The sequence below is a fragment of the Neovison vison genome, chromosome 3 (genome assembly GCF_020171115.1).
Source record: "Neovison vison isolate M4711 chromosome 3, ASM_NN_V1, whole genome shotgun sequence".
NCBI classification, from domain to species: Eukaryota; Metazoa; Chordata; class Mammalia; order Carnivora; family Mustelidae; genus Neogale; species Neogale vison.
The window spans coordinates 211841706-211866728 of record NC_058093.1 but is presented as its reverse complement, the minus strand read 5'-3'; the positions used below and the strand labels follow the sequence as shown (position 1 = coordinate 211866728).

General features: G+C 51.2%; 2 protein-coding genes across 6 annotated transcripts in view; one reads left to right on the top strand and one right to left on the bottom strand.

Annotated features, from left to right (window-relative positions):
- The first annotated feature begins 11 nt into the window (after nucleotides 1-11).
- COMT (catechol-O-methyltransferase) lies at nucleotides 12-21105 on the top strand. The gene is made up of 5 exons (XM_044243710.1): nucleotides 12-91; nucleotides 15111-15393; nucleotides 16294-16487; nucleotides 16798-16929; nucleotides 20282-21105. Exons 2-5 carry the CDS (start codon nucleotides 15111-15113, stop codon nucleotides 20480-20482), a joined length of 810 nt encoding a protein of 269 aa, XP_044099645.1. The 5' UTR covers nucleotides 12-91; the 3' UTR covers nucleotides 20483-21105.
- Nucleotides 21106-21944: 839 nt separating this feature from the next.
- Nucleotides 21945-25023, bottom strand: part of ARVCF (ARVCF delta catenin family member) — a 52703-nt gene continuing 49624 nt past the window's right edge. For 4 of the 5 annotated variants that reach the window (XM_044243700.1, XM_044243703.1, XM_044243701.1 and 1 more), the window contains 5 exons: nucleotides 24861-24951; nucleotides 24485-24538; nucleotides 23981-24066; nucleotides 23263-23378; nucleotides 21945-22809 (listed from right to left, as the gene is read on the bottom strand). In XM_044243700.1, coding sequence (XP_044099635.1) covers nucleotides 23274-23378; nucleotides 23981-24066; nucleotides 24485-24538; nucleotides 24861-24951 — 336 coding nt within the window. In that variant the 3' untranslated portion in view covers nucleotides 21945-22809; nucleotides 23263-23273. The remainder of the gene's footprint in view (nucleotides 22810-23262; nucleotides 23379-23980; nucleotides 24067-24484; nucleotides 24539-24860; nucleotides 24952-25023) is intronic. The other variant, XM_044243704.1, reaches the window with a different exon arrangement.

The window sequence follows — 25023 nt, the reverse complement described above, 5'->3', positions numbered from 1 at the left end:
CCTCCTAGGCGCTCGGGGCTGTCCGCCGCGCTGCCTGCGCGCCGGCTCGGGGCGGGTCCTGCAGACGAAGGACGCCGCCGCCGAGGGCGAGGTGAGAGCGGACCGCGGGGATCCGGCCTAGGGTGGGGTCTCCGGACCCGGGGCAGATATGATCGGGGTGCGGATCTCCGGACCTGCGGCGAATCTGATCCGGGGTGCGGGTTTCCCGACTTGGGGCAGATTTGATCCGGGGTGCGGGTCTCGGGACCTGCGGCGGATCTGATCCGGGGTGCGGGTCTCCGGGACCTGCGGTGGATCTGATCCGGGGTGCGGGTCTCCCGACCTGGGGCGGATCTGATCCAGGGTGGGGGACCTGGGAATCTGTCCTAGGAGCTCCGGAAGCGGGGTGGCAAATTAGAACCCATGTGAAAGGATCCGACCTTGGGTGGGAGTCTCTGGACAGAAAAGAAGGGGCTGGGATACCAGACTGGGTTGAGGGAGTGGAAGATCTGTATTGGAGTGTGAAGATCCGACTTGGGGATGGGGTTCCAGACAAAGATAGGGGATCCAGCCTCCTGTGGGGATCCATCCACTAAGGTGGGGGCTGTCTCCTGGGGAGGGCTTTGACTCCCTGGGCTTTCGGGGTCAGAGCCTGACTCACCAAGGAAGGGTCACACTTGGTCTTTGAGCAGGGGTCAGACCCTCGGGTTTGGGAGAATTGTGGGCATCCAGGCCCTGAGGAGCTCAGTGATCTTTCCAGGGGAAAACTTGTGGAACCTTCAGGCTTCTCCTTTCAGAGGAATGGCTGCCACCCTAGAAAGGAAGCGACCAGAGCCCAGCACCCCACAGGACTGGGTCTGGCTGGTGTGGCCTCAACCTCAAGTGAGAAAGATTGAGAAAGAAGAAGTCACCCCAGAACGGACCTGACATAACAGCCTTTCAGATTTTAAGAGTCAGGGACTTTTCTTGACCTATTGCCTGGGGCTAACTTTCCAGACTGCCTGCTGCCTCCCAACTCCCAGAAGCCCTCCTTGGAGAGTAGTGCCAGGCCTCGTGGGGAGAGGGTTGCCATAGATGAACACAGCTGGATGGTAGTTAACCACAGTAAGGACAGATTTTATTCAGTAGCTAAGGATAGTAGGGGAAAGAGCTGAGCTCCATTCGGATTTGTTCAGAGACACTTTTAAAGGAAGAGTAAGTGTGTGGGGGGATGGGAATGACAGACCTGAGTGAGTCAGGAAAGTGAGAAATTACTAAAGTGGGAAAAAGCAGTTTGTCATTGTGACCCCCTTTTGGATATGCTAAGTGTTGCTTATAGAAGTTAGGTTTCTCTGCTTTGCCTGAAGCTGGGAGATTCAGCCCTATCCTCAGGTGTTGGCTGAAAGTCCTTTCTTTTGGAACCCTTGAGTTCTCTGTCACACACTTTAAGGAGGCCAAGGTCATCCCAAGGATGCAGCCTTGAGCTGTTAGATACTATTTAGTGTTTGTTGAAGTCTTCATAGGCCAAGGTTGAGACCTAATTGAGAGTTCTGAAGGCTCAGAGGAGCTTGGATAGAATTTGGTCAAGGAGAGAGTCTGTGGCAGATCCCCTTCTGTTGAAGGAAAGAAGAGATGTTCTGTCTGCTGACTAACAGAAACCTGTTTTCTGTTTGATCACCTTTTGTGGAGCCAACTGTTGGGGCTTAGTAGTAGAGGATATTTGCAGGATGATTCCAGTGATCAGGCTTTAAGGAGGGACATTTCTGTGGAAACAGAAAGAAAAGCAAAGATGAATGGTCGGAGCTGAATGTAAACCTGGTTTTTGAGCCCTACAGGTGGCCAGTTGGGACAAGTTTAGACATTGATGTGTAAACATTTCTAGATTATGGAGTGAGGACAAATTCAGTGAATTTCCCAGTTTGTAGTTTGAGTGTTTGTGGTGACAGTATAGATATCAATGTCACAGTCAAGGTTATTGACAGAGCAGAACTTGGGAGATGTGGGAGTTCCCATGGACTGGGAGGGGCCCATGCAGCCGCAGCTCTAGGAACGAAGGCAGGCACACACCATTTGTTGCGGTGATGAGCTCTTTGAGGGTCATGTCAAGCTGTCTGCATGCTTCAGCATGAGGGGCTTTTCAGATCCTGGAGGAAAAGAGGTGACAGCAAGATAACCAGTGTCCCAGGAAGGGTCTGGGTAGTCAGGTTTTAGTTCTCAGTGATGCCAAGTCAGGAGGGAAGGAGGAAAAGTTGGAAACATCGACTTGGAGAGTTGTAGCCAGAAACTGAAGGAAACTAGAGGACCTGAAGGTTTGGTGAGGGCCGATAAAATGTGTAATATTGGAGGATGGCAGTCCCAGTCCCCTCAAACACAGTAAACAGGATTAAAATCTGATAACCCACAAGGGTGTATTATTTTTCCCCATTGAGACATAACATTTCCCTTAGAGCCATCTCCCTTTTTGATCAAAAATAATCAAAGGAAGGGGTGCCTAGGTGCTTCAGTTAAGTGTCTGACTCTTGGTTTCGTCCCAAGTTGTGATCTCCGGGTTGATTGGGCTCCATACCTAGCGGGGAGTCATCTTCTCTCTCTCCCCCAACTTCCTCTGTCTCCAACCCCCACTCGGGTGCTCCCGCACACACACTCTCTCTCAAATAAATAAGTAATTCTTTTTTTTTTTTTTTAATATAGTCAAAGGAAGGTTATTCTTGTTTTACAAAATAATTCTGGTCTCATTAAATGTGGCCTGATTTTTTACATAAGTACAACAAAAAAGGCAATTGACCTCATAGGCCTTGTTAAGTTTGCTTTGTGGAACTTTTCATGGGGAATCTCAGATTGGAATTTTAAAAGCCTGTCAAGGCTAGGAAGCCAAAGCAAGAACTTGCCATTAGACTTCACCTATAGATTTGGGTGAATTCCTCTCTTCTCAAGCTCCCCCAAATATCTTAGGGTTCCTGGGTCTGCCAGGAAGTGACCTTCCTTACTCACTTGTAAGGCTGGGAATTTCTAAGCCAAATACCAGGCTGGTTTTTTCCAGAGGGCTTTGTGAGCGTTGCTCCTCGTAAAGTTGACTGCAGCTCCTCAAAACCTTCTGGTCATCTGATACCATGCATCATTTTCAAACATGACGTTTCCTGGTTATATAACCAGCTTTTAAAAATTACGTCCTATCGCAAAGAGGACAGATTTTTATTGAACCTATGCAGATAACTATATTGCCATGAAAATAAGAATACTCAACAATAGATTCCAATTTTTGGAGGAATCAAGCAGGGAGAAGAAGATAAATGCTTCAGTTTTGTTTAGAAAAATATAACTTGCTAGAGTGGGATGATTCAGAGATAGCTTAATAGAAAAAAGAAAGGTTTGTATTTTTTTTTTTATATCCGGAAAATAGAACACTAACAAGCCAAGAATATTCCAGATGAAAGCCATATAAACTTAAAATCATCTTTTATCAGTTCATCCAGTTCCATTTAGTTGATTCTTGCCTAGTTTCACAAGCCCATTGGTTTCTGCACTAGAGTTCTGGAGCTCCTTACTCAGTCCCATGGGATGATCTCAGAGGCAAGGCCACCAGAAGTCTGTACCCCAGGGACTTGTCATAGTCCTTTCCATGGGTCTCGGAGACAGTCTCTTTCTGTTGAAGATGAAGCACTCTGGCCTATAGCTGATTGCAGATGCTTTTAGAGAAGAATTTCTCTAAACAGAAACTATCTGTGGGTGACAAAGACTTAAAATGACCTGGGGTTAAAAATTTGCTGGGAGTCCCTTTTAAAAACAACACAACTGACAAAGAAACTTGGTTGTTTCTGTAGCATACATGCCATTTAAAGTATTAACTGGAATGGTGATGATAACATTGTACCAGAATATTTCACAGTCACTGAGGGCTCTCACAAATGTATAGGAACTTTATGTAAATTCTGACATCCTTATATCAAATAACATCTACTTACAAATAAAACTCTTGGAATGTTAAGCAGCATGTCTTAATTTGACAATGACTTTCATGAAATCCAACGTGTTAGTAAAACTACTTAGTTTTAGGGGCGCTTGAGTGGCTTAGTTGGTTTAAGTGTCTGCCTTCAGCTCGGGTCATGATCCTGTGGTCCTGGGGTCCTGGGATCAAGCCCTGCACCAGGCTCCCTACTTTACAGGGAGCCTGTTTCTCTCTCTCCCTCTGCCACTCCCCTGCTTGAGCTCTCCCTCTCAAATAAATTTTTTAAAATCTTAAAAAAATAAATAAATAAAACATTAAAACTACTTAGTTTAACTCTTCTTTTTTACAAGATGAAAGAACAAACCCTTTGAGATCTTCTAGAGGCCCTCTGGGAAATCCCAAAGCCAGTTTGAAGTCAAGAAAATAAATTCATGGAGCGCCTGGATGGCTCAGTGGGAAAAGCCTCTGCCTTCAGCTCAGATCATGATCCCAGGGTCCTGGGATCAAGCCCCACATCGGGCTCTCTGCTCAGTGGGGAGCCTGCTTCCCCCTCTCTCTCTCCGCCTGCCTCTCTGCCTGCTTGTGATCTCTGTCGAATAAATAAAATCTTAAAAAAAAAGAAAGAAAGAAAGAAAAGAAAAGAATTTCATTTAGGATTTGTTTTGGGGAAGACAGAGTTGTCAAAAATATCGAAAGGTGTGAATGCTTGGCTAAATAGGATCCCAGTTCACTGTGAAACAATTTTTGGTTATTTACATAACCTAAACGACAATAAAAGAATTCATAAGTAAATATAAATGATAACATGATTGTTTAAAAAAACAAAGTTGGCTTTTTTGGCAGTGAGAAGACTAGATTCTCTTATGTAATCAAGAACACAGTAATAACAACATGAAACACAGGAAATTATTTTGATAGGAGAGAATCTTTGTTTCCACAAAAGGAAAAGGTTGGTAAAGATTACCCAAAAGGTAAAGAAAAACCTTTTGTGATCTCTTGTTATAAGCAGACCACTAATACAAGAAATTTTGTTGCTTGAGCAGAGAGAAAACCAAATTCTAGTTTTACATTAGTATTTTACTGATGGTAAAGGTCATTTCAAAAACTTTGTATATAAACCCATTTAATCTTAGCCAGCTTTGACCTACAACTTCCTATATCCATTCAGATTCTTGTTCTATACCTTCCCTTTTTTGAAAATGTAACTCGAGAATAAAATTACTATCCTCCTTTCCTTAACAAAAACAAATCCTACATTCTTTGCATACTTTTCGTGTGAAACACATGGTATTTTCCTCAAATTCTTTGTATACAAAGTTGCTTCTCTTCACTCTTATTGTTTGTAGTAGTTTTATTTTCATATACTGGTTATAAATTTTAGCCATTTGCAACCTTTATTTTATAGAGAAAATTAGGATAAATTATTATGAATCATCAGTCATACACCAGCATTCTGTAACAGATCAGCAAGTTTTATGAATATGCCAAGTTATAATCTATAGAGGTATATACTCTGAATAGTACAAATACATTTTTTTTTTAAAGATTTTATTTATTTGACAGAGAGAGAGAGACAGCCAGGGAGGGAACACAAGTGGGGGGAGTGGGAGAGGGAGAAGCAGGCTTCCCACCAGGCAGGGAGCTAGACACAGAACCCTGGGATCATGACCTGAGCCAAAGGCAGACACTTAAGGACTGAGCCACTCAGGCATCGCACAAATACATTTTTTAAAGATTTTATTTATTTATTTGAGATAGAGAGCGAGAGACAGCACATGCAGGGGGAGGGGCAGAGAAAGAGGGAGAAGCAAGCTCCCTGCCCTATTGGGGGCGAGGTGCTCTGGGGGCGGGGTGCTCGGTCCCAAGACCTCAGGATCACAGCCTGAGCCGAAGGCAGATACTTACGCAACTGAGTCACCCAGGTGCTCTAAAACTTAAACTATAATTAATAATGACTGTTTTAGCACTTTATCTTATGTAGAAATCATTTACATATTCAATGAATATCTGTTATTTGACTTAACTTGGCATAACTCTAAGGTACCAAGTTATCAGAAGTGTCTTTGGAGACAGTTTTTAGAAGCAGATACGTATATACAAATATATTTTAAGTAATCTCTACCCTCAACATGGGGCTCGAACTCACGACCCTAAGATCAAGAGTCACTTGCTCTACTGACTGAGCCAGCCAGGCACTCGGAGGCAGATATATTATAAAACACGAAGATTTTTGAGGGGTGCCTCAGTGGCTCGGCTGGGTGACCCGCTCTTGATTTCAGCTCAGGTCATAATCTCAGAGTCATGGAATCGGCCCTGCATTGGGCTCCTGGCACCATGGGGAGTCTGCTTAAGGTTCTTTCCCTCTCTCTCTCTCTCTGCCTCTCCTCACCCTTGTGCTCACTCTCTCTCTCTAATAAGTAAATAAATCTTTAAGTAAAGAATAGGAACTCAGGGATGCCTGGGTGGCTCAGTGGTTAAAGCCTCTGCCTTCAGCTCAGGTCATGATCCCAGGGTCCTGGGATCGAGCCCCGCATTGGTCTCTCTGCTCAGCAGGGAGCCTGCTTCCTCCTCTCTCTCTGCCTGCCTCTCTGCCTCCTTGTGATTTCTGTCTGTCAAATAAATAAATAAATCTTTAAAAAAAAAAAAGAATAGGAACTCAGTTTGAGGCGCCTGGGTGGCTCAGTGGGTTAAGCCGCTGCCTTCGGCTCGGGTCATGATCTCAGGGTCCTGGGATCGAGTCCCGCATCGGGCTCTCTGCTCAGCAGGGAGCCTGCTTCCCTCTCTCTCTCTCTGCCTGCCTCTCCATCTACTTGTGATTTCTCTCTGTCAAGTGAATAAATAAAATCTTTAAAAAAAAAAAAAAAGAAAATCAGATTTATCATATGTGCAATCTTAAACATTGAATAGATAAAATATTTGCTTATTTGACTAAGAAGCCAAAGTAGAATAAAAATGTATGTTTATATTACATTTAATGTTGATAACACTGAAGATATACCTGTTTCATTAAATCAATAATATTAAGTTAGTCTTATTTACCAGAGATTACCCAAATTATGTAAACCTGAAAAACAGTTGAGTTGATTCTTCTATTTCTGGGAGTTTGGGGAAGATTTAATTTATTTAAGTGCTTATTTTTCTTTAAGCCAATTAGATAAAGGTAGAACTACTTTAAGGGATTTTTTTTTTTAAAGATTTTTTATTTATTCATTTGACAGACAGAGATCACAAGTAGGCAGAGAGGCAGGCAGAAAGGAGGAAGCAGGATCTCTGCGGAGCCAAGAACCTGATGCGGGGCTCCATCCCAGGACCCTGGGACCATGACCCGAGCGGAAGGCAGAGGCTCCAACCCACTGAGTCACCCAGGTTCCCCTTTAAGGGATCTTATAAATGAATTTGGTGATACCATCTGGAGGTAGAGAAATGCTATACAGACACACACACACACACCCATGCATCATACATAAATAAACATACAGACAGATGTAAATGGAGATCTTATGTTTTTCATTTAAAACTTTTAGCTATGGGCGCCTGGGTGGTTCAGTTGGTTAAGCGACTGCCTTCGGCTCAGGTCGTAATCCCGGAGTCCTGGTACCGAGTCCCACATCGGGCTCCCAGCTCTGCTGGGAATCTGCTTCTCCCTCTGACCTTTCCCCTCTTCATGCTCTCTCTCTCTCTTTCAAATAAGTAAATACATAAAATCTTTAAAAAAATAAATAAAACTTTGAGCCATGCATCAGGCATAAATACGATTCTGTAAAACTCACTAGTTTACATAAGAATTGGACCTTGTCTTTGTTTCATTTGATATTTTTATCTGGATTGTGTTTCTAGCAGACAGAACCGGTTAGTTACCTGTTCAACGTGAGGGCTAAAGCTTTTCACCAGTCTTCACGGAGGAGGCCTTTAAGATCTTTTTGCCCTGATATATAATTTTATGGAGGCCATGGACTAAATGTCTGTTTCTAGTTAGCTTTTTTGTTTTCTTTTTCAACCTCAGGTGGGTACTTTTGGGGGTTCCTGAGTCCTTTGAGAGCTCCCAATGGGTAGGGGGTTCTTTGTGGCAGTGACTATGGGAGCTAAAGGGCTGGAAGTGAGGGGAAGTTCTGGCAGGCTGGACAGGAAGGAGGAGGTAGGGGCTTCCAGGGGTCAGATCAGAGGATGCAAGGGAGCTGGAGAGAGAAAAAAAGGCAGGACAGGAGGAAGAAGGAGTAGAGGGGATGAAAGGGAGAGGTCTCAGGAGCCACTCTGGGGAGATCTGCAGTTACCCATGAATGCCACTGAGGTTCCAAATTATCCTTAGCGAAGTTATGCTGATCAGAAAGGAAGCGGACAGAATTAGCACCATGGTGACACACTGTCAGCAGGGGTGTGAGAAGGGGCTTTCAGTCAACGGAGAAGCTCCTTGTGGGAAGAGCAGGATCAACCAGAGAGACAAAGAGGCCTCCCCAGCAGCCAGGAAGTACTTCCAGCCCCAGAGCTGCTGTTTGGAAGCCTGGCCTCTTGCCCAGCCTCTGAGAGTATATTCAGAATCATGAAACTGAGACCCGCCGTCACTGCCATAGTGGGTATTTGTCAGGGGCACTGGATCGGGAGTCAGAACCACCACCAGATGCCCTAAATGAGCGGCAGACCAGAGACGGAACAGAGGGCTGCCATCCAGCATGTGAGGAGTAAGATGGGGAGTCCGCATTCATTTTGCACACAGGGGCAGGGCTGGAAGCAGGCAGCTGCTCAGGCTTTGCTGAAACTGCCCGTGCACTGCCAGAACTCACCCAGTACCCAGGCAGCGCGGTATCTTGGGCTTTGTCCTAGACGGCTGGCCAGTGGGGCAGGTAGCCAACCATCCCACCCTGGCAGGCATCTTCTGGCCCACTCCACCCCCATCTTTTCTGTTCTCCCCACAAGGATCCTGGCCAGCCTGCCTGTTCTTGCCCCCAGAATGTTCAGTGCACTCTGAGGCCTGGCCTCCATTTAGAGCCAAGACAGCTGGCCCTGTTTCTAGTGCATGAGTCCATTGACCAGAAGAGGGGCTGGGCCTAGGGTGGGAGTCCTCCAAGAAGCAGGGGCTGAGACGGTGTCAGATGTGACTGGGGGAGCTGGGATGCTTGGCGCTGCAGCTCTTGGTCAGGGAGGGGGCCTGAGTTCCTTCTGGCCTGGACTTTTCTTCTGTTGCTCCTGCAGCCTCAGGCACAAGCACAAGCATACTGGCCCTCCCTAGTTTCCAGAACGAGCGTGGGCAGAGACCTGCTCTTCAGAAGGAGGTGATGGCAGTGTGGGCCTAACAGCAGATTCACAGCCTCACAAAGGGACCAAAAGTTCTAGTGCACTTTCACGGGTTTTTTTAAATGAGCCTAGGAACGATGTCATACAATTGATTCATCATTTTATAGAACTCTAAGAGTCTCAGTAATTTATCCACCAATGGTTGCTTGCAGTGTATTTATGAAAAACATTTGCATTTCCTTTAGAGAAAAAAAGAGTGTCATCTAGGATACATTACATGCATAAAAAGATCACTGACCAGCTGACAAAATGGTAGGCCATCTGGCTACGACGCAGAGACAGACAGAAGCACCCCCGAGCTGGCCATCCTGCAGGGCTGGAGTTTAAGAGCGGAGTGGACAAGGGAGGGGCAGACTCAGCGGGGAGTGGAGCCCCCACACCCCCACACGCACGCACTGGGGACACAGGTCTCAGTGGAATTGTGCTGTGTGTCAGGCTGTATGTGGGGAAGCACTTTGGTCACAAAGGATCATGAAACTGAAGGTCCTGGGACCCAATGGCTCTGGGTGTTAAGGGCCCATCCGCCTGTCCTTAACCTTGGTTCAAGGGTGGCTGGGGGTCTTGGCCCAGCTGCCAAGCATCTTGCTTGCCCCTGTCCTTAACCTTGGTTCAAGGGTGGCTGGGGGTCTTGGCCCAGCTGCCAAGCATCTTGCTTGCCCCCTTTGGGTCTGGAGGATGATAAACGGTAATCAGAGTTGATGGAAGCTAGTTTCATGGTTGCTGGGGGAATACTGAAGAACCGGCTTATGATAAGGAGGGTTTGAGGCTGGGTGTTATTTTTGCTGTGTGGGGAGAGAGGTCTGTGGAGAGGTGGATACTGGCTGTACACTGTAGGCCTGTTTGAAGGAAGCAGACGGGGTGGGCAGACTCTGCTGAGAGAGGAAGGCCCCTTCCCCTGCCTCCAAGAAGGACCATGAATGTGGAGGCAGGTGTCCAAGCTGTACCCGTCCTCCCAGCTGCCCCCCAGGGCTAATCAGCAGGGTTAGAGCAAGAGATGCCTGAGCGCCCTGGATCCCCCAGGGAGATAGGAGCAGCACTTGATTTTCTGGATCCTGCTTCCTTATGGGGAATGGCATGTCCCTTTTCCATTTTTAGAACAGGAAGGGCCAGAAACAGCGTTGTCCATTTTGTTTGTTTCCTAGTGTTCTTTTTCCTACAGTAAAACACACTTAAGTTATGGGGCGCCTGACTGGATCAGTCGATGGAGCAGGCAACTCTTCATCTTGGGTTTGTAAGTTCAAGCCCCACATGGGGTATAGAGATTACTTAAAAATAAAATCTTAAAAAAAAATACTTAAGCTAAAATTTTCCATTTTAGCCATTTCAGTGTTACAGGCGTACAATTCAGTGGTATTAAGTACATTCACAGCGTCGTGTAACCATTGTGACTATTTCCAGAACTTTCTCATCATCCCCCAAACAAACACCATACCCATTCAGGAGTAATTCCCTGTCCCCTCCACCTGCCTCCAGCAACTTCTGTTCTACTTTCTTTCTCTGTGGATTTGCCTGCCCTACAAAGTTCACAGAATTGAACTATATGTATCTATATCTATATTTTTATCATATACTATATATTTATATTTGTTTATTTATAGATATTTATATCATATATATATTATCATATAGTATCTATCTATATCTATATTTTTTTTTACGTACCATAACATCTTCCACGGTTCATCCAAGTGGTAGCATGAATCAGTGTTTCATTCATGTTAGTGACGAAGTGCGATTCATCCTGGGGACGCAACACGTCCCTTCTTCTGTGGATAGACGGGCTTTTTGCCCCATTTGACTGTTAAGAATAATGCCACGGGGAACATCGGGGCACTGGTTTCGGTTCAGATCCCTGCTTCCAGTTCTTTGGAGTGTGCACCCAGGAGTGGAATTGCTGGTCATAGGTTAGTTCTATATTTAACTTTTCGAGAAACCACCAAACTGCTTTCTACAGCAGCTGCACCATTTCTCAGTGCTGTCAGCAGCCCACAAGGGTTCCGGTTTTCCCACATTCTCGTCAACATTTGTTATTTAACATTTACCAATTTTTTTGGGGAAAGGAGCCACCTTAATGGGTGTAAAGTGGTATCTCGGGTGGTTTCAGTTTGCATTTCCATAATGACTAATGATGTTGGGCATCTTTCCACGTGCGTATTATTGGTCATTTGTAGATCTTTGGAGAATGTCCTTTGCCCATTTTCTCATCGGGTTGTTTGTCTTTTTGTTGTTGCAAAATAGGAATTCTGTATATAATCAAGACCACCCCCTTTTTTTTTTTGAGAGAGAGAGAGAGAGACCATGTGGCACAAGCAGGGGGAGGGGCAGAGAGAGAGAAAGTTCCAAACAGACTGCCTGCTGAGCACAGAGCCCCACATGGGGCTCTATCCCACGACCCTGGATCATGACCTAAGTGGAAACCAAGAGTCAGATGCTTAACTGACTGAGCCATCCAGGTGCCCCTATATATTTAAGATATTAAACCCTTATCAGATGTATGATTTGCAAATATTTTCTCCCATTCTGTGGGTTTTCCTTTCGTTCTTTTGATAATGTCCTTTGATGCTTTTAATTTTAATGAAATTCAATTTATTTTTCTTTTGTTGCCTGTGCTTTTGGTGTCATGTGTAAGAATCCATTGCCAAATTCAAGGTCATGAAGATTTACTATGTTTTCTTCTAAGAGTTTTATAGTTTTAGCTCTGAAAATCAAGGCTTTGATCCATTTTTAGTTCCTTTTTGTATGTGGTGTGTGAGAGTCCAACTTCATTTTTTTTGCATGTGGAAATTTGTCCCCAAGCCATTTATTAGAGAAACTATTCTTTCCTCTTGAGTGGTCCTGGCACTCTTGTTAAAAAAATCATTTGATCATAGACATGGGGGGTTTATTTCTGACCTCTCCGTTCTGTTCTGTTGGTTTATATGTTTACCTTAGGCTAGTACCACACTGTTTTATTTACTGTAGCTTTGTGATAAGTTTTGAAACCAGGAAGTAGGAGTCCTCCGACTTTGTTCTCTCTCCAAGTATTGTGACTCTTTGAATTTGAAATGACCTTTTGGAGGACTTTTCTATTCCTACAAAAGATGCCATTGCAGTTTTGATAGGAATTGCACTGTATCTGTAGATGACTTTCATATTGACATCTTAACAGTATCAAACCTTCCAGTCCATGAACATGGGATGTCTTTCCATTAATTTGTGTCTCCCTTTATTTCTTTCATGCTCTCATGATACTAAATGTATCATCTGTGGAAGCCTTATAAAGGCCTAGCCTCTTCAGCCAAACCCTGAAGTCTGTGCGCAGCTTCTCCCTGCACTGCTACCCTGAGGTCAACAGCCACGAGAGATAGGAGACCCAGGATCCTGCACCGAAGCTTTGCCTCCAGCCCTCGATGTGGTCAAGAAGCCATGTTTGAGACGGTGCTCAGCGAGCCACTTAAAAACTTTCCCTTATGGCTTGTTTTGAACCTATACAGAACAGAGAGGATCTGAGAGTGCTGCTTGGCTTCTGTGCTCTGGCCTCCTGGCCCGGCGTTGAGTTTCCTTTATCCTCCCGACGATTCCCCCTCCCCCCAGAGTGGTTTAAAGTCCCAGCATTGCCCTTTCTGTTCACATATCTGTTAGGTAATCAGGACTCAGAGCCAAAGCAGAGCCTTCCCCCAGGTTGCAGCCCTCCCTGTGCCCTCTTGTAAGCCCCGAGGCACACAGTGCTGTGCAGTTATTAACAGACAGACCTAGAGATTAGCGATTTACAAGCCAGGTTTTTAACACAAGCCAAGTATTACAGAGATTGAAATTTATAGTTTATGACTCTAGAGTCCGTCAAGTAATGGGATATCTAAGTAGAATATTACTTCTCATTTTTGATATTTTGATTGTTTTCAACATTTACTGCATATTTTTTTAAATGCAGAGAATAAAACAGTGGTGCATTGTAGCATCACCCAAACAGTGCTATGAGTAATAATGGTAATAACAAATAAAGCAACACAGATGTGTGGTTAGGAAATCCTGAGCAGTAGAAAGTTCTAGCTCCTTCAGGCTGCAGGGGCCTCCCCTCGCTGTTTCCTGTCAGCTGTCCACTGAAAGAGAGATACTCTACCCTTATCCACTGTATCCTCCCCTGCCTCACCCCGTGTTTTCCCCTCACTAGCCCCCTGGGTCACGGTGCATGCTGCCTCTCAGTGGGCCCTTGCCCAGCCAGGGTGGGCCCCAGAGCTACGGCAGACAAGACTCCTGAGGTGTACTCTTTCTGACACGGTGGGGCCAAGGCACACACCCTGCACAGGGACACCCTGCCTCTGGTGCTGAGACCTGCCACATCCGCTCAGGACTTCAGGCCTTCTGCTGTTGTCTGTGTCCCTGGGGTCCCAGGCTGACATCTCCCTACCTCTTTGGGGCCTTCAGCTGAGGATGGAAGGGTGAAGCGCTGCCTTAGGGGGCAAGGCTGGCCTAGAGGAAGAGGTCCAGATATCTGGACCCAGGTCATTTTCAGGTTATGGTTTCCATTGGTGATATCTAAAGGCAAAAGAATCCTGCACCAATTTTCTTTGCTTTGCTGCTGAGCTCAGAGAAGGAGTGCACACACCCACCCTTCAGCACGGAGGGCAGGAGGCAGCTGGGAGAGCGGCTCGGAAAGTCAGGGTGGCCCCTGGGAGCAGAAGAGCAAGGGTGGGCCGAGGGTTGGGGCCACTTATGACTGCACTCCGACCCGTTGATAAAGTGTTCCGTGTCCGTAGACCACAATGCCTAAAGCACCAGAATCTGGGTGTCCATACTCACCTGGGGCAGAGCCTCAGTTTCCCACTCCTCTGCCCTGTTCCCCAAACCACCCACCGTCTCCTCATGGTCCCGTGTGGTGGGCCCTCAGCGTTCCTCCAGCGCTCTTCCCATCAAGGCCCTTGACCTGCCTTGCTCTCCTGGATGTGCCTTTCCAAAACAGAGCCTCTAGGAGAGCAAGGCCCTGCGTGGCTGCTGGGGTTCCATGGCCCTTCCTTGTGAGTCACCTGTGAGCGACCATTGGCCCCACCCGAAGCCTCCCAAGTTCTTCTTTATTTTGTCCTTTCCCATTTTATAAGGTGTCTGGCCTGAACTCTGGCCATCTGCCCAGAATATTGTGAAGTCTGCTCCATGCCTGCCAAGAGCCCAGGGCTGAGGGGCTCAACCTTGCTGGTGTCTTTAGAGGCCCCGTCTGGGTAGATCCCTAGCTACCTGAAGGGGGCTTGCCGGGCGGACGTGGTGCCGTCCCCGTGGTTGTCTGCTATAGCTGGCGGGGCCCCTTTACCTATGGTGCAGGCGGCAGGTCTGGCCTTCACCAGGGACAGATGTAGCGAGGGTGGCTGTCCCCAGGGGAGTGGCTAGTGGGTCTCTGCCTCCTGTGCCTGGCCTGGGGACTGCCTGTGTTCTTACCTGGAAATTCACTCAAAGTGCCGCAGACTTCTGGTATGAGGATCCAAGAACGCTATACGCAGATGGGGCCTCCCCTGTGCCCACCTCCATCAGGGCTGTCTGGGAGAGTATGGGGGAAGGAGGGCTGTGACTAGCAGGTCCCCAGGAAGGAGGGCCAGACCCAGCACCTGCTCTGTGTACCTAAGGGAGCAGCCCCAGGGGACTGCCCCAGACCGGAGGTCTGCCTTCCCCCTAACTGAGATGAGCTGGGCCACTGGGACACATGGCTAAACTCTTAAAGGCCCCCATCAGAAATGGGGCGCAATAGCAGCACCCCCAAACTGAGGAGAGGGTGGGTAAGCCAGGAGGGGCAGGTCTGCACTAATGCCCAGGGGCTGTGAGCCCCCAAGCCTGCTACAGGGCTTCCTGGCAGGCTGCAAAGCACAGAAACCCACTGCCCTACGTCCCGGCTCTCTTCCCTCCCCCTTCTCTCCCCTCCTCCTCACCCCACCCTATCCCTGCCCTGTCTCAGATGCCGGAGGCCCCACCCCTGCTGTTGGCAGCCTTCTCATTGGGCCTGGTGCTGCTGGTGCTTCTCTGCCTGCGACGCTGGGGCTTGGGCAAACTCCTTATCTGCTGGAACGAGTTGGTCCTGCAGCCCCTCTACAACCTCTTCATGGGCGACACCAAGGAGCAGCGCATCCTGCGTCATGTGCTGCAACACGCAGTGGCTGGGGACCCGCAAAGTGTGCTGGAGGCCATCGATACCTATTGCTCGCAAAAGGAGTGGGCTATGAACGTGGGTGACAAGAAGGGTGAGTAGTCCAGCCGGCAGGTAGCGGGCACGGGAAAGGGGACCTGGCGGGGGCAGCCTGGCCCTGGAGAGGGGAGGTCTGTTGTTGCTGTGTTTCTGGGCGTTGGGGTGGGGGATTGCCTGGAGCCCTGGAGGTCCCTGGAGCTGCTCATCCAGCTCCTCCCCGGCCAGGGGCAAAGGCTGTGCAAAGACCCCTGACGGCCACATCACTGTCCTCGTGAGGAGGGACAGACATTCAATAAACTTCCCAGGACTCTTCCCTGCCACAGAGCAGCTCAGCCCACGTTCGTCGGTAGGCCTGACCCTGGCATGCCTTCTGATGGAGCTGGGTGGTGGTGCACGGCAGCCGGTGGGCTCCTAGCTGGCCCTGCTGGGCATGAGGGCATGTACAGAGCTCCTTGGACTCTGCTCGGCCCTGGGGCCCCAGTTCCACCTCCTGACCTTTGGACTCCAGGCTGGGGCACAGGCCTGTGCTGTGCTGCACCCCTGGGAGTTGGGCCCTGGGGACAGATAGGATAGCCATTGTCTAGTCCCCTTGGAGACTCTGACAGTGTCCAGCCCAGGAGGCCAGGATGCAGCCTGTGGGCATGGTGGCGTGAGGGCTTCCACAGACGGCAGCTCTGGGTTAGGACGAGCTGGGGTCCGGAACCAGGCAAAAGAGAGGGACCAGCTTGTGCTGAGACCCAGAGGCCAAAGGGACCAGCATGTGCTGAGACCCAGAGGCCCAAGGAACTCTGGAAGCTCTGAGGGTGCATTTAGTGCGATGGTAGGGGGGTGTTGACAGTGGGGGTGGGGGAGGCAATCATTGGTAGGGGCCGATGCTCTGTCTGGAAGGAGCAAGTCTGGGACCAGAAGTGGGTCATCTCCTCCCGCTGTGCTCACCCTTCCCTCTACCCCACAGGCCAGATCTTGGATGCAGTGTTGCAGGAGCAGCGCCCATCAGTGCTGCTGGAGCTGGGCGCCTACTGCGGCTACTCAGCTGTGCGCATGGCCCGCCTGCTGGAGCCCGGGGCCCGCCTGCTCACCATTGAGCTCAACCCTGACTACGCTGCCATCACCCAGCAGATGCTGGAGTTTGCGGGCCTGCAGGACAGGGTTTGTGGCCGCCCCGGGGCGTAGAGTGCAGACACCCAGGTGCCAGGGGCTGGGTGCAAGAGGGAAGGGAAGGGCCTGGGTCACCCCAGCGTAGTTCTTTCATTCTGTCATACGTGGCCTTGTGCTGCCTCCCAAGCCAGGTTTCCCAGAAACCCCGCAGAGGAAACTCCCAAGGCTGTCCTTGAGCGGGGCGGGGTGCAGAGTGGGGACTTGTCTCCCCAGAACCCCAAAGAAGACTGGTGATGACCCTCAAGCTGGTGTCCAGGCAGAGCCATCTATGAGGACAGATACTGACAGAGTGCTGTTCCAGGTCACCATTGTGGTCGGGGCATCCCAGGATGTCATCCCCCAGCTGAAGAAGAAATACGATGTGGACACACTAGACATGGTCTTCCTCGACCACTGGAAGGACCGGTACCTGCCGGACACGCGGCTCCTGGAGGTGAGTTGTGCAGCTACCTGACCCACATGGGCCTCATTGTTGGCTGCTGGTGCAGGGGCAGCCCTGGCTGGCCCCAGCAGCAGAGGTGATTTGGGCAGGGAGTGTGGAGGGCCAGAGGGTGGCATGGAGATGGGAGGAGGGGGGTTCTAGGCAGAAGGAGTTGGCCAGGCCCGCTAGGTGGCCTAGGCTGGGTGACAGGGAGGGGTGAGCACCAATGGGGCATCTCCTGCCTGTTTGCCCCTGAGGCTCCTTATGGTGCATTTCTCTCCACCCCTCAGTCCCTGTCCTCACACCCCATCCTGTCCCAGCCCTCAGTGCTGCTGTTTGGCTAGCCCCAAGTGGCGACCAGAGAGACTGCCTTGTCCCCACGTGGGGCACAGGGTGGGCCCTTCGTTAGTCGATTTACAGAACTTATATCGATGATTACTACCTTCCCCTACCTGGGAGGTCAAGGTCACACTTACTGGCTCCTTGGCCTCCCACCAGGGACTTGGAAGTTTTGCCCCACCCTGGCCTACCCCTCCTGGCGGTCAGCATGGAGTGATTCCGTTTGTCCCGTGTTTACCCACCTCAGTTCCCCATGGGCTGGCCACTCTGCTTGTGCAGTGGGACTATGAATAGGGGGATGCCTGGCCACCGGAGCTGTGGCTAGAGGTTGGCCAGGACCTTGCGCCCGGTGGATCTAGTCCCGACGTGGAAAGCCAGGAGCCTGGACATGGCAGGAGGGAACCTGCTCTGACCTGGTGTCTAGGAGGGTACAGGATATCATGGGGATGGGCAGACCTAGGGCAGTAAGTCAGAGCCACACGTAGAGGCCTTGAACAGCACACACTGAGGGGAACATGGGGGGTTTTAAGCAGGTGAGGACAAGGTCAGATTTGTCACCAGGAAAGGTCTCCATTTGGTGCGTAGAGGGTGGGGAGGGATGGCCATAGAGGGTGGTACAGAGACCTGTTAAGTCCACCGAGGTGCTAAGCTCTGAGAGTGGAGGGGGACAAGGGACTGGCCACCTGCTGAGACAGGTGGTCAGTGTGGGTGATGGCAAGGGGACCCTTGGGCCAGGAGCCAGGCAGCTATGTGTGGAACATGGCTGGCTGGGGGAGGGCCCAGCCTCAGGCTAAGGGCATGAACCTGGAAATCAGATGTTGAAGGCAAAGGCCAGCCAGCCAACCCAGCTGGGCCTGCCCAGGGAGGGAGGGATTTCAGCAGCTCTGGTGTATGTGATAATTGTGGGGCCTGCATTTATAGGAAAGTAGCAAATATTGCCGTTTAGTAACTAGGAAACTGATAGTTTTCTCAGTGCTGCTTGTTCAAAGCTGGTAATTATCTCAAAAGAAAAGAAGTCACGAATTGGGAATGGCTGTGCTTTTTTAAAATACACATTCTTTAGCCCTGCAGCTGGGCTCTGCCAGCCCTTGGCTTTTGCCCGGTCAGCCCGGCTCTGCAGCAGCCCAGCTGTCCCTCTCTCTTGGCCGGGCTTGGAGGCCGGCAAGGGCAGATGGCAAATTGAAATCAGATGGCTTCTCTGAGGAGTCCTCAGTGCCGCATCTCACGGGCTTTCCACAGGGCTGCTTGGGTGTCCTCACAACCCCCATCTGGGGTCAGGGGATGGAAACAGAAGGGGCAACAGTGGAGCTGTGGTCTCGGAAGGCATACACCGCCACTTCTGCCTCCTTCCCTTTGTTAGAAGCGAGTCACTGAGCCCAGCGCACTCCCAGTGGAAAAGGAACTGTGGACACAGTTTAAAACCATTATCCATTACAGGCAGGGGTTGGCACAAGGTTTGCTCAGACTGGGTAGGCTTCTGGGCAGAGTTCTCCAGAGGGTCTTTGTCCTCTGTTGGGAGGCGTGTGATGCCTAGGGAAAGGCAGGATAGGTGCTGCCTTATCCTTCCTGCTGTCTCCAGCTTCCTCAAGGGTGGGTAGGGCCCAGCACCCTACAAACGTGCCCAGAGCTGCTTTCTTTCATTCCTTCTTTCCTGGTCAACTCACTGGTTTTTAGGTTCTGATGACTTTCAGGCCACTGACTGACCCATCTTGAGCTCCTGCTCACCTTGTCTGCTTCTGGCTAGAGACCTAAGCCACCTTTCCGGGGCCTGGGCCAGGGCCGCCTCCTCTGGGACAGCTCTCCATTCTAGATCTTTCTAGCCAAGACTGCTAGGGAGCTTTCTTTTTATATGAGGAAATGCTCCATGATTCACAGTGGTACTTTCTGTTCCATTCTGGCTCATGGGTTGTCCCTGGCCTCCCTGATCTCACAGCTCTGTTTTCCACTCTCGCTGGAGGATCCTCGGCTTCCCCCACACAGCCCACAGGCTGGAAGTGACCATGGCCTCCAGGAGCACTGAGACACTTGTAAGACTCTGTGCTAGGGCACATCCCTGGAGAGGTGCGGAGTTAAAGCCCGTGTTTTTAAACCACTTAGAGATGTTCCATTTCATGTGGTCCTATTGGCAATTTGAGACATGCCTGGGGTCACTGTGATTTTGCTTTCGATGTCTCAGATTGTTTATTATTTTTCTTTTAACTTTTATGATCATGTGAAAAAGCAGCTCTACACTTCCAAAATTAAATCTAGGACAAGGCAACTGGGGTGACCAACTGCCCTGGGCTGCCCCTCTCCCACAGGCAAGCATTTCCTCCCAAGCTTTCTTTCTGTTGTTTCCTATAAGCTGGGCAGCCCTGTCCCCAGTGCTCCTCCCTGGCTGTGTCCAGCTGGTCCTTCCTTCTGCAGAGCTCCCAGGCCCAGATGCTGGTAGAGGGGTGTCTCACCTGCCAGACTTTGGGAATGTCCAGAGCAAACCCCTGTGGGTGGTGAGGTCTACCCTGCCACTGCCCCCATCCTTGCAGAGTCACCCTGGTCGGGCTGTTGGGGATCTCCAGCGATGGCGCACAACGGTAGCCAATACACTGGGCACTAGGCAGCTTACCTGGAAAATCCCCATGTTCCTGGCACCAGGTGACCGAAGGACCCGCTGGCCTAGAGTCGGTCCCATGGCCTGAATCCTGCTTCTGTTGTCTCTTCCCACTTATTCCTCTGGCTAGCATCCCTGAACAACTGTGTGGCTGCCACATGCTGTTCTAGGGGCAGGGACACAGGACCTAATGGGGAGCGAGTTTCCCTCCCAGAGCCATATTCTGGAGGCAGGACTTGTGCGCAGCTGCCAGGGAGGAGATGGAAGGCAGTGGGGAGAGGAGTGTGGCCCCAGGAGCTGGAGCAGCGCTGACTCCAGGCCAGGCACAGGCCAGTGTACGGACCCACCCTCTAGCCAAGAGCACTTACCCTCCCAGTTTGGGACTGGCTTGCTGGGTCCCTATCACCCTCACCCCTTCCCACCATCTTTCCCCTGCAGGAGTGTGGCCTGCTACGGAAGGGGACAGTGTTGCTGGCTGACAACGTCATCTGCCCAGGAACACCAGAATTCCTGGCATATGTGCGTGGGAACAGACACTTTGAGTGCACACACTTCCCTTCATACCTGGAGTACTCAAAGGCAATAGATGGCCTAGAGAAGGCTGTCTACCTTGGCCCGGGCACCCCAACACAGCCATGACCACCCACCCTGCTCCTGGATCCCTTGCTAAGCCTGCTTATGAAAGGCACCAGAGATGTGTTCCTGCCAAGCCACTTTTGTGGTTCTGGGGTCAAATGTACAACACTTGAGGCTTCTGAGCCACAAGCCTGCTGGCCCTGGCCCCTCTAGAGGGCAACTCTGGGCTGTCACTCCCGGTCTGCCCCAAGTGTAGCCAGCTCACCATACACAGTCACTGCAATAAATCTGTAAAGTATGTTTGTGAGTACCACATCAGGATGGGTGGCGCCTGTGACAGTGTCTCTCACCCCCACCAGCATTTCAATCAATAGGGTTTCTTACATGGATGGGTCTTCAGGCGTCAACTTTGCGGTAGACCCTTGAAGTAGGAACATTTGGAAACCAATGGACTGTGCACTCGTAGTCTGTTCTTGAGGTTTGCCGTCACCAGGTGGCAGCAATGCCTCAGTGATGGCACCGTGCCTAACAACTCACACCCACTTGTGATTCCTGGATTCTTTGACTTCATTTTTAAGAATGAAATGCAACTTCTTTACTAAAATCAGCTATTAACAATCTTGTATACCTGTATCATGTTTAAAAGATGCTAAAAGAGGAATTAAAATTTTAAATATTTACATAGATCAACCTAGTGCTTCTTTTTAACTGCTTCCCCACTCCTTCTTTCCTGTAGTGCTCCCCTTCACTGGATGCTAATGCTGGCCTGGGATATGGGGCCCGGGGCAGGGGCGGCTTATGTGGTCAGGCTGAGGTTACCCGCTGCATCCCCAGGGGGATGTCAGCAGGCTGAGGTGAGCCCCCATCTGGAGGCTTGTCCTGGGAAACTGGGACACAGCAGTTGGTCAGCCTGCCTGTCCATCTCTGACCAAGCAGGCACTAGGGAATGGTGGACGTGGGGTCCCCGCCACAGTGCAGGGTGTGAGCTCTCTGGCACCTGGCCCCTTGGGGTCCCTATGTGGCACAAGTAGAAGCAACTCTCCCAGCCGACATGGCATTGTTTATAGAAGACAGGACCTGGGTCAGCTCTGGTGCTTCCACAGCTGCCCAGTGAGCAAGGGAGATAGAATTGCTTTTCATCTCCCCAAATCCACAGCTGCCCAAATCCCCGGTCCCAACGCTGGCCTTTTGGCCCCAAGGCCCCCTAGCTACCTCAGAGGCTCCCCAGGGATACTCCCCCCCCCAATTCTGGCTGAGCCCACCTGTGTACAGACCAGCCTCTGTCCAGGACACCACCATGGGACTTGGGGCCCAGCCAACCACCCAGAAGCAAGTCTTCTTCTGTGTGTGTGCAGAAAGGAGATCACAGTGGGCCTGGGAGGACTTGTGAAGAATCCCCCCCCACCCCGGGGCCAGGGAGCTGAGCCCCCTCAGGATGTAGCACATGGACACCCATGCCCCACCTGGCAAGCAGGGAAGGGCAAGCAGCTGGTGGCAAGAGATCTGAGCCGCAGGAAATAGGAAGTTCCTTTGTTGCTTTTTTTAATTTTTAAATTTTCTTACAAAAATTTAGGTGTTTACCAATACAGTCTTATTTTGGTTTCATTTTTAATGCTTTTTGTCAGTGTTTTTCTTCTGTGTTTAAGTCCCGAACAGCAGGCACTAGGCAGCAGTTCCCCATTGCTGCCGAAGGTCAGTCCCAGAGCTGTGACTTGGGGCTCCAGCAGACAGGGCTCAGCAGCCACGGCCAGGCCAGAGCCGCTCAGGGAAGCTCCTGCTACACTGGGGTGCCATGGAGCCAAGGGCAGGGTGGGGGGCAAGCACAGCCTGACTCCCATCTTGCTACCTCCAAAGCCTCTCTGTATGGGCCAGCACCGCCCCCTCCCCACCATGGTCTGCCTGCCATGCAGGGTGGGACACAGAGCCTAGCAGATCCCGTCTACCTTCCAGAGTCAAACTCCTTCTCTGAGCCCCCTCCTCCCTTCCCCACTGCCTGCTCTCAGGGCCCGCCGCCAGGCTCCTCTGGGGCCCTGCACACACAGGAGCACAGTCTCCTACACCACCAGCCCCAAAGCAAAGCCAGGTGCCTTGTCCTGCCGCTTCCCTGGGCCCCACCCTGGCAGCTCCACTGGCTTTCTTTCTCTCTCTCACTCGCACACAGCACCATGTCAGTAAACAGCTAACTCAGCCTAGGGAGTTAGGAGGGAGGGAATGAGGGGCAGGAAGGGAGGCATGTCCAGAATTTCCGGCCCTGGCTCCTGGGTGAGAGGCGCTGCCAACCCCTGCCGCCAGGGGGCTCCAAGCTCCACAGCAGGTTCTGTGAGGGCCAGCCCTGGAGTTCCCTTCTTCCCATGATCAGATCCCTAAGAACAAACGGCTACGCTGGAGACCTAAGGAGGGAGAGGGGAAGGTTAAGCAGGGTGGCCCGGGGGCGGGGGAGGGGGGGTGCTGGGCGGACCCATCCACAGGCTAGGCCAATGAAAGTGTGGACAAAGGCAGCTGCTGTAGGTGGCAGAGGCTGACCTCAAGAATCTCACTATCAGGGCCAATCCGACTTGCTGGTCATTGGGGGCCACTGAGCTTGGGCATTTAAATGTGGGGGCCCTGTTCCTGCTCTGGACCCATATGACACAGTGCCTGAGCCAGCACTGCATGCCCGGGGGGCATGTCCATCTCAAACCCCAGCCTGTCCCAGAGATGGGCATTTGAGCCTGCTGAGCTTGAAGCCAGAGTCCCACCAGGGAGCACCAAGGGACAGAACATGCAGCCAGCAGAGATTAACGAGAAGCCCCTTCCCAGAGCACAGGAAACAGCTGAATGAAAAACCAGACAAGCGAACGTACCAGGCATGCAACTAGACCCAGGAGTCAACGGGCTGAGGCTTAGCGTCCCCCACGGCGTCCACCAGCCTGACTGCGGGCCTGCTGGGCCCAGGAGGAACCTTCCTGCTGGGGTCGGGCTGCAGCAGACCAGTGCGCAGTGGGCAGGAGGGCATTAGAGGCAGAACAGAGCAGGTTAGTCAGCGCTGACGGGTGGGGGCTGGGCTGCTGAGTGGGCGAGGCCAGAGCCAGGGTGCACACAATGGGGAAGGTGAGCTAGTGTGGCCCACATAGATACACACTGATGTGTAGACACACACAGGCCTGTGCCCAAAGCCAAGGGACTGTCACAGAACAGGTTAACAGGAGCTGCCCTGTAGGCAGGACAACGATGGGCGATCCCCCAACCCTCCTCTCCACACCACACAAGCAGAGAAGGGTGAAGACACGCTTGCTCAGACTCCCCTGGCCCTTGTGCTTCTTTGGGGAAGGGCCCTCTGTCCCGTGCCCCTGCTCTCCCAGTGTGTGTGAGCTTTAAACCACCTGCACCCAGAGACTAATTCTGACAGTAAAGTTTCTGAGGCTGGGGGTGGGGGGCAGTCCCCCAGGCTCTGCCTCCCAGCCCAGCTGCCCTGCAGGTGAGCCCCATCCCAGTGAATCAGGTGGCCTAAACTCAGCACCTTCAGCACCTAGCCAGGGCCCCTCTCAGGCATGCCCTGGATACCCGCCCACAGTCACTTACTTTCAATGGTTCCTTCTCAGAGGCTTCCCCTGCAGGGTCACTACCTCGAGCCCTCCGCTCCCTCCGGTCCACAGTGGAGTATCCGTCTTGGGGTGGGGACAGGAGAGGAACTCAGGGGCAGGCAATGCAGGAGCAGCTCTCCCTCTCAGCCCAGGCACAGGGGGCCCCTGGGACAGGGTGCACTGGGAGATAACCCCTACCTGCTCCAACACTGTGCTGGAGACTTGAGCCAGGTCGTTTCACGGTGGCTCAGAACCCTCCAGCCCCCTTCAGCTGACAGACCAAAGACCTTGGCTGGGCACAGACCCCTCCTTTGGCTACCCACTGCCCCGCCCCCAGCAACACCCCTAAATCAAATCTCTTTCCCAACCAGCACCTCCTTGGTAGGCTTTCCCAGCACCAAACACACAAGGCAAAACCACCTGGCCCATTTCAGAGCCTCCACTCCCCTCTGCCCCCTCTGCCCCCCCCACAGGAAATAAGCAGCTCCATATCGGCACTCACCTGGGCCAAGTGCCTCCATGGGGATCACGTCCCGGCTGCCTGGCTTCTCACCATCTGCAAAGCACAAGCCAGGTGGCTGGCTGGTTGCAAGAACCAGTGGGGACACCAGGACAGACAAACCCACAGCAGGGATGGCTTCTGTGACCTTGGGTATCCTTTGTCACTAACATCTTAGCACCATTCTGCCGGTCCTCTGCCAAGGACACACTCCCTCCCCCATCAATGTGGGCACCATGGGTGTAGAGGTTTAGGAGGCTGCAAGCCAGGAAAGGGGCCCTCCCACCCCTCACCTGCCTCGTCACAGTCAATGCACTTAGGTGGAAGAGCATTTCTTATACCTCAGATACAGTTTTCCATGCCCCGACCCCATACTCACCAAAGCTCTTGTCCACCAGTGGCAGGGTGCTGTCGTCAAAGCCTCCAGGACTCGGTGCTCCTTTGGGTCCCTTAGCAGTAGCAGTGGCTGACTAGGGGTGGGCAGGGGCACAAAACAGGGTGTGGGGTCAGAAGCACTCCTGTGGGGGACCTAACCTAGAGAA